This window comes from Neopelma chrysocephalum, unplaced genomic scaffold, assembly GCF_003984885.1.
Source record: "Neopelma chrysocephalum unplaced genomic scaffold, ASM398488v2 Primary Assembly neopelma1_86, whole genome shotgun sequence".
Taxonomy (NCBI): Eukaryota; Metazoa; Chordata; class Aves; order Passeriformes; family Pipridae; genus Neopelma; species Neopelma chrysocephalum.
In genome coordinates, this window is record NW_020897748.1 from 4233760 (window position 1) to 4249742 (window position 15983).

The window sequence follows — 15983 nt, forward strand, 5'->3', positions numbered from 1 at the left end:
TCTGAAGGAGGCTGTGAGCCTGTGGAAAGCCCACACTAGAGCAGGCTCCTGACAGGACCTGTGGACCTGTGGGGAGAAGAGCCCAAGCTGGAGAGGGTTTGTTGGCAGGACTTGTGACCGCTTGGGGGACCCACATATTGACAAATTCACATGAAAACTGTCCCAAATTAGAAACACATTAAGAGACATTCAGGTAACCAAGGCAGATACTCAGGTTGAGGCAACACAATGGCACTAAGAAAATTAAGAAATGTGCCCACAGGAGTCTTTGAACAAATTCACAAAGGCAATTTCTTCTTTCGTAATATTCTTTCAGAATAACTGCAATCTAAAGCATCAGATACTTTGATTTTAAAATCTATTAAGTGCTTAATAGGAAAAAATATAGGTAAATTACATGGTCACTCTTGCTTGCCCAGCTAGAACATGTGAAGAGTAATTCAATTTTAAGCAAAGCTGCTCAGCATCTCCTCTTTAGCCTCCTTTGAAAACAGTGGAGATAGAAGACAAAGTGTCTGAACCAAATGCTGCAAGGCCTTTTCTAGCAGTTACAACCTGCCTTTACTACTTCCTCTACTGAAAGAGTAAGTTTACTAAATGTTTTTGTAAGAAATTCGTGGGGCATGGTATTTCTCCCTTAGAAAGATAATATCCTTGAAAAAGAGAAATCTCCTACCTAAACCACTTTTTTTTCCACATCTATCAATTCATAGAAAAATGTAAGAACTCTTCGTACTGGAGTTCTTGAAAATGGCATAAAACCCAACTAAAGACTCTTCCAAATCTTCCTGAGCCTTTGGAAGAGACTAAACAACTGAAGTCGGATTTGCACAAAGGAATTTGCACAAAATGCTTTAATTCATAATATGGAAAACTGCTCTTGTTAGTTATATATACTAATTTGTATGCATGCACACACAGAAACATATAAAATTCCCGTTTTTCTTATATTAATCCACTAAAACACATATAAGAGCAGCATGAACTGGCTGCTTAGTGAGAATTTCAGATCCATCATTAACCTGAGATGATGATTCAACACTAGCTGATGACATATTTTGCTTCCTGCAGGGCAGTTCTCAATATAATCTTCACTTTAAACTTTGCATACAAGTGCTAAAACTCAGTATCAGATTTACTGAACTAAAGAGACCACTATGAAAGTGAGCAGGTATCAAATAAAAAATACTTTTAAAATAAAGACCTTGAGCTTCTACATGAGGAAACAAAAAGCACAAAGGTGGGTCACTAAAGACTGTTAGTTAAGTTTCTGATTTCAAGTCTTATCATAATTTTGCTGTCACAGAACAGCAGACAGACTCAAATGGAAAGAAAACAGCACTGCTTTTCCATACAGCCACTTTCCATTGAACTACTACAACCCAGGTGAGGACAAAAACAGCAAAGCACAGCTTCAGACCTGGAGATAGCTTTACCATCTAAGCAAAAACTTTATATAACTATACCCTCATTAAACATAAGCCTTGTGTCTTTACTGTCAAAGTCCTTCATAACCTGTCTACACACCTTATCTCCCATCTCCATCATTTTCTGGTCAAGACTAATTCCCGCTTTCAGCATTCTTTGATGGCAGTCCCTACCAACTGTCAGATAAGAATGTGTCTGCAATTCTGACAGTCACGCTTGTGGGCTGTTTTCCACTGTTTCCGCAGTTATTATATTCCTTCACAACTTCTTTGTCATGCCTCCTGAAAGGAGAAGTGCTCAATTGTCTGTATGCTGATCCAAACTACTTGGTTTCCCTGTGCCCCTGTAAGTGCTTCTACCTAACAGTCTTTCTCAATTCCATAATTAGTTATCCTTGGAGTACAGAGAATCTTCATCTTCATATACATCAGCATATTCCTGGTGCACCGTGTCCTGATTAAAGGCGAGGACTCAGAAGTGAAGCAATAATACAGATAACACATTTCTCCTTGATCTCCTCATTGCGTCAGTTCCAAGACTAAAAACCACAGAAATCAAGGCTGAACATGAAGAATATTAGTCTTGTGGTTAGTTATGATTGCAGGAAGGTGAAGAAAACAGACATGGGCTTACAGGCTTGTCCTTCCCAATTTGTACTACCTGAATTTAAAGCCTGTGGTTTGGGCACAGAGGTATTGTGGCACAGAGAGGCAAAGAGAAAAGAATTTCAAACAGGCCAAAAGGAGAAAAAAAACTCTAGGAGGAAAAACAGCAGTCAACACAGATTTAACAAGCTGTTTTCAATTCTATATAAAGTCATGAGATTTAACACATAGAGATAGGTAATGAGAAGAATATAATACCAGAACTTTAACTATCTTCTATAACAAGTCAAACAAATTTCAGTTACATTTAAGTATATAATAACAGATTTAACAATCATACTTACCAACATGTTTCGTGAATTTGAGAACATTATAATTGCTTATACTTAAAACTCAGTGCTGCAGAAGATTACAATAAAGAGCAAAAAAACCAAAAAAACAGGCACAGTTGCAATAGGTTGACAGACATCAAAAAGCAATGCAAAATGCCTCACACCAAAATTCTATTTCAAGTATTGCCATTAAGTCATAACCAAAAGTGCACATATTGAGAATGTTCAATAGAACACCACTTTAATCACTGCAAAGTTCTGTTCCTGATTCATTTCAGTTTAATTTTCTTGTAAAGTAGCCATATTTAACATTTGGTTTTTAGAAGCAGTAGTATCAGATGTAAAAAAGTAAGAAAAGGAAGCAAAGCACAGAGAAAAGGGGAAAAGCAATGACCTTCAAAATGTCCAAACTTCAAAACCCACAATAAATACCACTAATTCTACAACATAGATTTTGTATATCATTGAGTGAACTTACCACTTTTACAACACTTCTGCTTAGAAAAGGAGAACATTTGCATAAAACTAGAAGTTGAGCCATTACTATCTACTCCAGACTTAGCTGAGGAGATGCTGCAATAGCATGAACAAAAAAAACAACTAAACTAACACTGAAGCTGAACTAACAATGACAAATCATCAAAGTAAAGGGCAAATGTACAAAAGCACTCCCAGGGAACTGATACACTTCAAAAACATAAAAAGGAAGAGAGGTTTTTGCTCACAAAAATCTGCAGGGCCCATTGGACAATAGCTTCAAACAATGCCATGTATTTTAATCTTCATACATCTTCAGTAGAAACGTTGTTTGAAATAGCCCCTTTCCAAAGAATACACATCTCACTAAGTTGAGGTCAGAACTTTATTTTTTGCGCAGGTGAAATTATGCATGTGCTCATTAGAGGTTTCACCTGAGGAAGGAAATGCAGGATCAAGACAATCAATTTGAGACCTAAACTAAACTTTCTTGGTAATTATGTTCTTCATAGATACGAAGTTCTTGGCAAAACAGTTCCAAGTTGGAGCTAAATTCACTGAAAGTCCATTTTACTACCATTTTGCACGGAAATAGTTTATTTCATTCATAGTTTTTATTCTCTGATTACAAACATTTTTATGACAATCGGTTTTAGCCAAGTACTCTGCCATACAAGGTTAGAACACAAGAATTTCTCGGAACACTTTCTTTTTATAAAACACTTTCAAATAGTAATTTAAAAAAATAAAATTCAAGCTGCCAACTTTTTAAACCATATCCTCAGAAAACAGCATAAAAGTGTTTTCATTTACATTCTTGTTAGTCAAAGATAATCCTTCTATGGCACAGACCCAAATTTTATCCTCCTGGGTGTACATACCACTGAATAATTTGTTCATATGTCAGTTGCAATTTTCAAAATTCCTTTCTTGCCTCTGAATCTTAAACATCTGTAATAAATACTTGTTTTGCAAGTGCTTTACATTTGTGACACTTGACCTCTTGCTGTATGCACCACAAAATTTAAGTTTCGAATACCACGCAAGCAGGAAATCTGATCATTCCAGCAGTAGCCATCTGCAAGGTCCAATATCAAATATTAGTTCTGGGTTGCACAAAGTCGTGGGCCACAAATCTTTTTCTGCAACTCTTATAATCAGTTGCAATTTGCTGCTTCTAAAACCCATTTCTCATGGAACATCTGGTCTCAAAATCTTACCTTAATATTGGAACAGTACTTGGCATTCGGCTGCTGGTGCGTGTACCTGTGTGTATATGCACGTGCACGTCTGCACATAGATTAAGCGTAACTACAGAATGCAAGCATGTGCTTTGTGGGTGGCACAGCTAGAACTAGAGATTTCTACTCCAGCAAAAAAGCCTCTTATATCTGGAACTGTAAAAGAATATTACAAGAAATATCAACCATCACCAAAAAGTGTTTGGCAATGTTCTGGTTCTTGCTGGCTTGCATCTATTTATTGCTGTCAAAAGTTAACAGCTCATCAAGCACCCTACAAAATACTTGAATTTTGCATAAATTGAAATTTTCTTTTGCATGATCCTCAATATAACTGAAAGACCACGTTGAAATTGAAATGTGAACAAGGCTTTAAAAAAAACAACAAAAACAAACCAGACAACCTCTCTAGAATCAAAGCACCATAGTGACTAAAAAAAAGCAAGTTTAACATTAATATATCTAGGTACTTTTGGTTAACTAAGTTAGACATATGACAAAAACTGAGACACTGTATTTCAGCTTTATTGTGTCAGAACAAAACCTTTCCTAAGCCTGCGAAACAGCATAGTGTACAAATTGTTGTGAGACCTTTACATAAAGGAAGCCTTCCAAGTACTATACTCAAGCAAGCACTATAACTCCTAAAGGTAAACATTAATTACAGTCCAGGATCTTAAAGCATTCCTTCAGCAACATCACTTTTGAAAAATGCCCAATGCTGAGTTGTGCCACATTCAGCTGACTCATGCACCCAGCACTGTTTCTTGAGAGGCAGCAAGCCCACCAGATGCTGCATTGCTCTTGAAATCCACTTCTTCTCTAGTCATAGGAAAATTCTGATAGAGCACTATTAACATGCTTTCACATCTGCAAGAACTCTTTATTAGCTGCAGCTAAGACAGAGTTTAAAAATAAGCATAAAGGAAGAGACTAGCCATGACAAGAACATTATTAGCCTCTCAGAAAATAAAAGGAATCCCAACTTTACATGTGAGATTCTTCAGAAGGCTTTGAAGAAAGTGACCTGTAGAAGTTACTATTGTCATCAACCTCTCAATGTTAGAAAAGCATTCATCACATTTCTTACCTGAGCACCATCCTTTAACTTCAAGATGCATTCCATTGTATTGATAGTGATGACAACTGGTTCTGATCCCAATTTTGTCCATGGCACGTGAATCCGAAGTTCATGAATATGCCCGCTTAAAAATGTAAATGGCAGTTTCAGCTCCTAACAACACCAAAGAATGCAGAATTAACTACTGAAACATATCAAAATTCAAGATGCATTTGTAACTCAAAATAGTATGGTTCTATCACAAAACAAGTCAAAATTTATTCTCCCCTAATCAGTAGTGTGTCACAAGGCATGGGATTTGCCCTCATAATCACTTGCATGCTTAAATTACAATTAGTCTGTTCAAAGGAGATGTTTGGATTACCATGTCCTTCATAATAAAAGACAGTTTAAAACCACCTCTCTCACATGAAGCTACTGCAACATGTGTCACTATTCAAGGGACAAGTAGAAACGATCGAGGTGAAAGTAAATGCTCAAATTAACATGCAACCTGTGTTATTGTGAAGAGAACAAATTTAGAATTAAACATTGACAATGCAACAGCAAGGCAATTTCTTTGAAAATATTTTAATACTTAGAGTTGTAAGAGCTCAGTGCTCTTAATACTGGCCCACCATTGCCCCATTCACATCAAATTGCTAGTGAACACAAAGTTACTAAATTTTTCATTGACAAAACTGGACTCCTCACCAAGGCCTAATGCGGATGTCACACTGCTTAAAAAACTGGTGCAAATCAGTCCAGAACTCCTAACAAAATCCTGACACTCCATCCAGTCAATGCAGAGATCACAACTCTACAGCACAGCCCCACTGAGCCAACTGCTGCATGCAGCAATTCAGCAGGAAATAAGGTGCCACAGTGTTGTTAACTTCTCCAGTAGCTTCAGAGCACTTAACAGACACAGTGGTCAGGCTAGAGACCTGGTCCCAGGATGAGCAACCAAGATTTGGAATAATGAAGGCAAGTGCTTACTGCAAAACAAAGAAACAATTTTTGATACTATGTCAGAATTTTAAGTCAGCATTCTCAATACTAAGTGCTCTAATGATGAGGTTCCAGTGATGATTCATCTTCTTACCTTTCTGATGTCTTATTCTAACATTTTTTACTATAAAATTTTAATGGAGAAAAAATAACAGATATCTTCAAGTTGCTTATAAGCCTGGTGTTTTCATCTCCGTCTTAGATACTGGGAACTACAGGTGTAAATCTTCTCAGATGGAGAAATAAGTGAATCTAAGTCTCCTAGACGCTAGGTGATAGCTTTGGCCAACCTACAACCACCCTCTAGTCCAACTGCCCAATTCAGGGCTGACCGAAAGTTGCTAAGGGCATTGTGCAATTACACACTCACTGGCATGGGGCATCCACCTCTTCTAGGAAGCCTGTTCCAGTGTTTGACCACACTGGTCAATGCTTCTTAACGTCCAGTCTAAGCCTCCCCTGGCAGAGCTTTGAACCATTCCCACATGTCCTATCCCTGCATACCAGGGAGAAGAGCTCAGCACCTCCCTCTCACATCCCCTCCTCGGGAAGCTCTAGAGAGCAGTGAGGTCACCCCTCAACTTCCTTTTCTCCAAACCAGACAAGCCCAAAGTCCTCAGTCCCTTCTTACAGGACATTGCCTCCGGCTCTTTCACCAGCTTTGTTACCCTCCTCTGGACACATCCTTGTTAAATTGTGGGACCCAGAACAGCACACAGTGCTCAAAGTGAGGCCACACCCACACTGTTACAATGAGACAGTCACCTCTGTTGGTGACGGTTGGCTGGTGATGCTGAGTTTGATGCACCCCAGGAGGGGGTTTGCCCTCTGGGCTGCCTGGGCACACTGCTGACTCCTACTGAGTCTGCTGCTGACCAGCACTCTAAGGCTCTTAATTGTTGTGTTTCTTAGTAAACTCGGGGACATTAAACGTTGTTCAGAACTCCAGAATTATCCTGGTAAGCCAGAGCTTAAGTACCTTTGCACCTTGGCTCAGTTTGGGTACATACAACATTCAACTCAGAACTCCTCTGAATGAAAAGATGTTAAATAGAAAAGGCCCAAGAAACTCAGAGGTCAAACAGGCGAGCTGCTAGGCAATTTTAGACAAATATCTAGAAGTAGACGCAGAAAGCCTCTTTTCCTGCACTGCTTGACCCTAGACCTATCCCCGCTGTATAGAGCTTCTACATGAATAAAATTTGGGGACAAAGGTATTTTGCCTTTGGTACGTGACATATATTATAAAGTCTTAAAAATCTGCCTATAGAATATTTCTGTGAAGCTAGCTTATGTCATTATTTTCCTAATATCTTGAAATAAAATCAAGGATAAATTTACAAATTATGAATATATAATTAAACCTTAGTGACATGTTTTGAAAGCCCACCAAAATTTTTGATTTTCCTAAGTAGTTACCATGTCCTAAGTTGAGAGTTGAAACAATCACTATTACATTTGTGACAGGTTAGCATTCTGAGATAGCCTCTAATTAGTCACCCAAAAGACAAGTTAACAATTTTTACTCAGGAATACCTATCACCACGACACCAACAAAGCTGCTAATAGGAGCTGTTTTAAGGAACGCTTTCCACTCTGCAGCTGATACCTCTTCAGCCTTTCTACTGGTACTATGAAAAAGTTCATCTTGCATCTGAGAGCAGATGAAAGTACATTAACTGCTGACAAAATCTTCAGAGAAGAAAACTATATAAAATTATGGCTCTGGGTTTTTTTGCCAAGTACAGCTTTCAGTTTATAAATTAATTTTGGGAGTTTAATGAGCTTTCGTTAATGAAGTTCAAAAAAAAACACACCCGTTTCATGTTAGGAAAACTCCTGACTCCTTCCTCAGCCATGCTTACACAAAGTCACATCTAATTTCAAGTCTCTATTCTAAAAGATGACAGTTACAGAGTTTCTCATAAAAGGTTTGAAGGAAATGGCTAATTTGTTTTCACAAAGTGTTTTTTCTTCATCTCATTCACTAAAATACTTAAGGATTTTAGCCAAAAGCCTCTCTCCTAAAAATTCAGCTGTATGCTCACAAGCAACACAAATAAAATTTTAATCCAAACAGTTTCAGTTAAGACACTAAAAAGCAAGTACTGGGCAGTTTAGCTACACATGTTGCTACAGTAATCATGCAATAAATTAAATAGAGCCTTTTGTCCTGGAGTTTTGTTGTGGTTTTCTGTTGGGTTTTTTTGGGGGGAGGGGGAGTGGCACTTAAGTAAATTATAAAAGAACATACAATCTAAAAATACAACTTAAGAGACAATGCTTTCACAGATCAAGATAGCAAACTATCACTGTTAACAGTAATAGAAATAAATTCCCATTCCAGACACGTAGTTTTCTAAATTTTATGTCACTCATCAATACCTCAATGTCTATTTAGATCCTGACCTGTGTTTACTTCAAAAGGCATTCTAGAATAGCTCTTTTTCCACTATATTCTGGATGGATTTAACATATTCTCATTTTTGTCTAGTTAACTGCAAGATATTGAAAGAAACAGAAGTAGGAATTATTTCAAAATTAGGTGACACAAGCAAATGCACTACATATTTAAAAGATAATTCTTTCTCAAAGAAATTCAGATACAAATGTTGTCTGGCATTATTCTAATTTTCTTAAAGCAGTGCAGAGAACTCTCTGTTGTACTATTTCAATAGACAATACATGTGTGCGCTGAATTTATAAACCTGTTCATAATATAGCATAACAAAGACCACTTTTATTCCTCCTCACTTCCTATGCAATCTTTCCCCTTTCATTAAGTACTGCTTGAAATTCTTAATATTTCTTCTGTACTCATGACTGATTAGACATTACATTTTAGATTTTACATGTACATCACATAGATCCTTCATAAAAATATTATATGACTAAAAACAAACTTCTGGGCTTGACCCATAAATAACGGATTGATATCATGCAAGACTGCAGACTAGATGACCATAATGCCCCTTTACCTAAAATCTCCCCTTGCTCTAAAACACAAGACTATCCCAAACTGTGGAGTGTTTGGCAAGTATTTTTCTCCACATCAGCATTAACTTAAATACCTTTTCCTCACAGTCAAGGCTGTATTTCGCAAGTAACCCAGTGGCACATAACAGACACCTAAAATAAAGATATTTCAGTGCTCTAGTTTCCTTAAAATTATTTAAGTAAATTAGAATTTTTCATATGTCTTTATAAATTCTTTTGGATATGAAAAATCCACACTTATAATACAACTCAATCTTTAGATCAAACTATTCTTTGTCTTCCAAAGACTGCTTCATCTTTCTCTTCTGAGTTTGTAAAACAGCTAACACAAAAAACTACATTGTTAAGAGAATATACAAAAGCTGCAAAAAGAGCTCACCATGTATCTTATCTCTTTGGTACCACTGTGTCAACAGAAACATTACACACAAGTTGGTCACCAAGTTCATGGTAGTTCTGTTACTCCTGGTACCACGGGAACCTCACATAAAAGTTGACAAGTGCTTAAAAGGCTTCTCCAAAAAGCAGTATTTAATTTTTTATTGCATATTACTTTCTTGAAATAATCTTTGTACAATGCGTGCATTATGCATAGATGGAAAATTTCTTGGCATGTTTCATCTTGCAGTAATTGAATCATGCAAGATAGGGAAAAAAGATACCAAAATTTTATCAGATTTATTCTTCAACTAAAGATAATTATTAAAATATTATATATTATATACATATAATTATAATTAGCTGGCTACTCAAAGAGGGACACAATTACTACAAAAGCTACACTGTATCCAGAAGGTAGAACCTGAGTACAAACTAGTACTTGACTTCCACTACAGAACTGACATTGTACAAAGAAAAAGGGAGCAGAGAGAAGGACAGACCTAAGAGTTATTGCAATGACAATCAGCTCAGTTTAATGAGAGCATAAAACATACATAAATATATGCAAAAAACATGCGAAGTATTTTCAGGTACTGAAAACATTCTCTTTGGGGTTGATAAATTTTCTATGTATTACATTATCTTTTATTACAACTGTATTACATCTGATTTCAAAAGGTACTGGTTCCAAGTTGGTCACAAAAAGCTTTTAGAAGACAGACAGCAGTTTATGTTCTGTTGTCACCTGTCCTTTGGGATTCTGTTCGGTGGCCTGCAAGAGCACAACATGGGAACACTAACATCAGCTGAAGTGAGGGGAGTGAGGGACAAAGCACCGACTTGTCCTAAATCTGTTATAAGGTGCTTTGTCCAGGTAGTTTGGCACCTATGCTAACATTCCCAAAAAGTCACGTATAACTCCACAAAAGGTGGAATTCTCTGAAAAATGTTCAAGGCTATAGACAAAGATATCCAGGATATGTGCAATTGTATCTAAAAACCTAAAGCATGAAAATAAAGCTGTGTTCATCACAAATAAGGAGTAGGGAACCAGGCTGGGGATAGCCTGGGACAGAAAGGATGTTAAAAGAGCAGAGCAGTTAGGGTGACTAACTTCAGATACCATGAACCCATCATGGCAGAGAACCCAAATAAAATAATATAGCTGGTAATTTTTAGAAACCACCTTCTCAAGGGAGCTCCCTGCCAGCTGCAAAGGCTTGGGTCATTGTATTACCACACACTATATACTCAAAGACTTCTGCTGAGCAGGTGTAAAGCAGCATCCCTTCCGCAAAAAAGAGAAAGACACCCTAAATACAGTCCATGGGTCCAGACAAGTTCCAAAGAATAATAAGAGTCAAATTACAATCACTACATTTCACAACCACACAGCCAAATAATGTAAAAACAATGAATCCGAGCTAAATTTTGCATTTATCACAGATTCACATCCCCATTCAAGCTGATAAGTCATGAGCATGGGTATATATGGTAACACTACAAGAGCCATGACATTATTAGATTGAGCTGGATATTTAGGAACCCAGCTGACACATAGGTAGACAAAGACGAAGCCAGGGATCACCCACCAGCAAACTGCAACTACTGGAAAAGGAATATCACCAATGACAGCAGCAAAATTCTAATAGTGTCAGGTAATACAGCAAGTTTAATACATCCATTACAAGTCATCATTTGTTATTAGGACAAGCTTTCTCTCTATACGGTGGAGCATTGAAACAGCTTACCCAGAGAGAAGGTTTTCACAACACAGGAGATTTCAAGACTCAACTGGACAAAAACATAAGTTGGTCTGACAATGCTGGCAACAGCCCTGCTCAGAAGAGGAGGCTGGACTACATGACCTCCAGAATTCCTTTCTGACCAGTCCTTCTTTGGTTCTATAAGACATACATTTAAAAAGGCTCACAGGGGGAACACATCCTACACAACTGAAGTCTAGTATCCACATCAGCTGTATGGACAAGCTGTGTCAAGAAAATGAGGAACTAATAGACCTGAGAGAAAATAGAGAGGCCAACAAATACTTGAAGGCAGACAAGTCAGGCTCTTTAAAAGGCACAGAAAATAGGATAGGATCGCTTGAAAGATTGTCTCCTCTTCCAGAACAGAATCAGAGATTCTTAATTAACCACAAGTACTTCTTCCACATTTTAAAAGGTGTCCCCGACAGAGACTATGCAGTCTCCTCAGTCTACTCCAATGCCTCATAATCAAACTAAAAAATGAGATTTTCATTTATGTCCAACCTAAGACTCCCTGTGTGCAATTTATTCCATCGTTTCTTGTCACATCCAAATAATTCTTGGCCTATCTTGTCTCCCCGTATTTTATTCAAAATTAAAAATGCATTTCCTGTCTATTTCATTCTTCTTTCAATGGATGTATTGCCTAAATCTCCCATTCTTCTTTGCCGCATTTATCTCAGTTCCTTCACGTGGTTGGACTACATCTGGACACAGGACTCTAGCTAAGACTTGCTACACCGTGCACAACAAAAACCAGCTTTATTTGTCTCACACACTCAAGCTGTCAACTCAGATAAGCATAAAAGGAAACCATCTCTCTGCTAAAACTTAATTAATTTATATTGACAGGAGACTCCAAATTCTGTATCTAGTGTATTAGTTGGTCAAGCTTGTCTTTAGTCTCTGATCTAATCTACATAAACCAGCTGATCAAATCTGTCCCTCAACTACTCTTAAGTTTAGATACAACTAGCATGATGAAATCTTAAGTAAGAAAACCAAACACAGAAAACAAATCTGTGTTTAGCTTGCATAATTATAGAGATCCTACTTTACTTTGTGACATTTTGGATTAGTTACTACATGCAATTAGTAAATATGACTGGAAAAGAAATTTCATTAACGTTCATACTGTAAAACAATGGTTACTGAAAGAAGAAACATGTCCGCAAAACGGCCTTTCTCTTCACACCCCGTAAGTTACAGAATGTGTAAAGAACTACCATTCATTGCTAAACAAATGGCATGAAATTAAAGCAAGAATAACTAAATGCAGGGGGGAAAAAAAGGACTTGCATGAGAAGAAAAGCAGCAAGTACTAAATGATTATTTAGCTGTGCAGCCCAATCTAAATAATTCAGTCAACTTCTTTTAAATCAAAGGCACAGACTGTAACAACTATAAACATAACATACCTGTTCAAGTACATCCAACTTTAATTCAAGTTTACTAAGTACAACATCTCCTCCCCAGAGTGACAACTGCAGATCCGAAGGTTTCAAATTCTTTATGTAGCGATTCACATAACTCATCAAAATAGGAGTTACATAGGACTCCAGCATCCTGGAAGATATCTATATTACAGGTCAAGCACTAAGAAAAAAGGACAAGAGATTGAGTTATTAGTTACAAATCTGATGGCCTAATTTTCAATAATGCACCAGTCCCACTGTTTGAATGTATGAAAATAATTCTAAATATGTGTTTATAGGTAGAGATACATATAGTTACATATAAAGCATATAGCAAGATGAAAGCACATCTATTTGCACCTACAAATTTTCAGCTTACATACATATATATATACAAATATACGTGTGTGTATATATGAACTAGTAACTGGCTTGCTCAAAAGAAAAGTCAACCAATCAAACCAAAAAGCAGAAAAGATGATCACACAGCATTTAAACGACAGGAAAACTGCTTTTCGGAGTCATCAAAAGGATAACTTTTGATAACATCAAAAAAGGATAACTTTTAACAGACAAAAGTGCACACTAAAACATGCCCTTAGATGCCCCTCTCCGCTCTGACACCGGTGTCAGCCTCCGAGCACCGTGTCCAAGGCAAACCCGCCAGTTTCCTGCCACCCTGAACTCCAAGAAACCAACATCGTCCATGACCCGAGCCGAGGTCACTCTCCTACCTCCCCACACCCTTTCCCACACCCCCGCCGTCCCGAGGAGACCCTTCCCCGCCCCGTCACCGCCGTAGCCTCACCCGGACACTCTCACGGCGCCGGGGAGCCCCCGCCCATACCTCCGGGACACATCTTCACATGTCCCTCCCCAGGCCCCCGCCACCGCAGGACCCCTTTACCTGCTCCAGCAGCAGCCCCGAGGCTCCGCGCCCCCCGAGCGGGCCGGGCCGCGGGACCCCGCGCTGGGAGCCCCGCGCTGGCAGCGACCCCACCGCGCTACGGCCCCAGCCCCGCCGCGCCGCCGCTTCCGGGTTCCCTGGCGCGTGCGCGCTGCGCCGCCGGCCCCGGCCGGAAGCGTTTGGCGGGAGCGTAGGGGCGGGGCCAGGGGCGGCACTGAGGGCGGGGTCACGTGCCCTGCTGGGGGCGGGGCGGGGCCCGGGAGGGGGCGGGGTCTGTTCGGCGCGTGTTCGTGAGGCTGCGCGTGTGTGGGCGCTGTGCTGGAGTCGGATGGTTTGGAAAAGATGTATGGGATCGTCGAGTCCAACCTATGACCCAACACCACCATGTCAACTAGACCATGGCACTGAGGGCCACGTCCAGTCTTTCCTGAAACACTTCCGGGACAGTGACACTACCACCTCCCTGGGCAGCCCATTCCAGTGTCTAATCACCCGTTTTGTGAAGAAATTCTTCCTGATGTCCAGCCTAAACCTCCCCATGGCAACTTTAGACTATGTCTTCTCATCCTGTCATCAGTTGCCTGGCAGAAGAGGCCGACCCCCACCTACAACCTCCTTTCAGTAGTTGTAGAGAGTGATAAGGTCCAACCCCTTTTCTCCAGGCTCAGCCTCACCCAGTTCCTTCAGCTGCTCCTCATCAGACTTGTGCTCCAGAATCTTCACCAGCTCCACTGCCCTTCTCTGGACACAGTCCAACACTTCAATGTCTGTAGTGAGGGGCCCAGAATTGGATGCAGTTCCCAACAGTCTCCTTCCAGGGCGTAGCAGCCTGGCTGCCTCCCAGATATGTATGAACCCCGCTGTGGGAACTTGGGCACGGTGGGCTCTGACCTGGAGCACCAGTAATCCCTGGGATGTGCCGCTGTCCCAGCCAGCCCAGCTCCAAGGTTTGATTCACATCATTAATATTGATGAGTGACCATGTGGAGCGACCCTTAGTGGTGGCAAATGCTTGTTGTTTCCACGGTGCTTAGTAAAAGTGGGCATTTTCCGGCTTGCTTTTGAGTGAAGTTCTTCTTAGGTTCTGAATTTCACCATTTCAAATGTGAGAGGAGTTCCTGTCATCCAGGAATACCCTTGATTATCTGCATGCCCAAAGCACTTCTCACCATGTTGATCATAGAGAAAAGCCTTTGCCAAAAGCCTCAAACCCTTTTGGGGTTGCTCCTGGCAGCAAACGCCCTGAAAAGGTGAGTTAATGGACTCCTTGGAAATTGGCATGTGGAAAGCAGATGGGCCCATTTCTGTCAGAGAGAAGTGTAGTAGGCATTGCCTGTGGGTATGGCTTTGATGTAGATAATGAATAAGCTTTTACAAAGGCCTCTGATTTGAGTTTTAAAGAAAAGCCTGGAATATGCCTGTTGAGTTACATATTCCTCCTGGAAATTTTTAAATCCCATGTGTTTAATCTGCAGTGTAGTTATGTGGCTGAAAACAGAAAATACAACATTATACAGCATTTGAGATAGTTCATGTGAAGCCCAAAGAGCGAGCACTCAGGTAGGAGCCTACCCCCCATAGCAGTACATATGTTGAAATCTGCCTGAGTTACTCAAGGTCTGGAGGCTCCAGCTCCTGTTGGATTACCTGTGTGTTCTTCCTCTGTTATACATATGCTGAGTTAACCATGAATCTAACCTCATTTTACGTACACCATCGCCTCACTTGCTGTGCCATATTCACTCGTGAATCACAGACCATAAAACAGTATTCACCTCAGAAAGAATTGAAGCAGCTTGGACTACTTTTCTTCTTACAATGCTCACCACTCCCACAGCTTGACCGTATCATTCTTCAGCAACCTGTGGCTAAGAGGTGGTAGCAGGCAGGTGAGGGACAGAAAGATTTTAACAGCATCAGTGGTCTTTAATTAAGATTGTGCTTCTGACTTACAATTTCTCTAGGACTAACACTCTTTAAAAAGAGTTCCTTTACAGAACTACTACATCTGTGCTAGAGAGTGGTGGGAGTGATGAATTTTACTGGTAAAACTTCTCGTGAGTCTGCACAGCAAGCCAGCTTAGTGAAATAATCCATGTTAATGGAAGCAACCTCATTTATAGCACAGCCTCCCTGTAGAGTTGCATTGACACAGCAGAGGGATGGGCCAACAGATAAGTGTAATGTTGAAGCACACCCTGAGCATGCATCAAAAGCCCTCATTTCAACAGAAAAACATTCCTCTGTTTCTTTGTCCATTATGTGATTAATTTTGAATGACACATCCAATCAGCACTGGAATGTTTTCTGAAAGTTTAGAATTGAAGACCAACGCCCTATTTTGGTGAGAAATCAGTAAA

At 39.6% G+C, this 15983-nt stretch overlaps 1 protein-coding gene across 4 annotated transcripts in view; it reads right to left on the reverse strand.

Moving 5' to 3' along the window:
- VPS13B (vacuolar protein sorting 13 homolog B) overlaps positions 1-13704 on the reverse strand; it is a 424870-nt gene extending 411166 nt beyond the window's left edge. For 3 of the 4 annotated variants that reach the window (XM_027692551.1, XM_027692552.1, XM_027692549.1), the window contains exons 1-3: positions 13624-13704; positions 12720-12897; positions 5174-5317 (exon numbers count right to left, since the gene is read on the reverse strand). In XM_027692551.1, coding sequence (XP_027548352.1) covers positions 5174-5317; positions 12720-12866 — 291 coding nt within the window. In that variant the 5' untranslated portion in view covers positions 12867-12897; positions 13624-13704. Of the gene's footprint in view, positions 1-5173; positions 5318-12719; positions 12898-13524; positions 13583-13623 lie in introns of those variants that run through there. The other variant, XM_027692550.1, reaches the window with a different exon arrangement.
- Positions 13705-15983: the final 2279 nt, after the last annotated feature.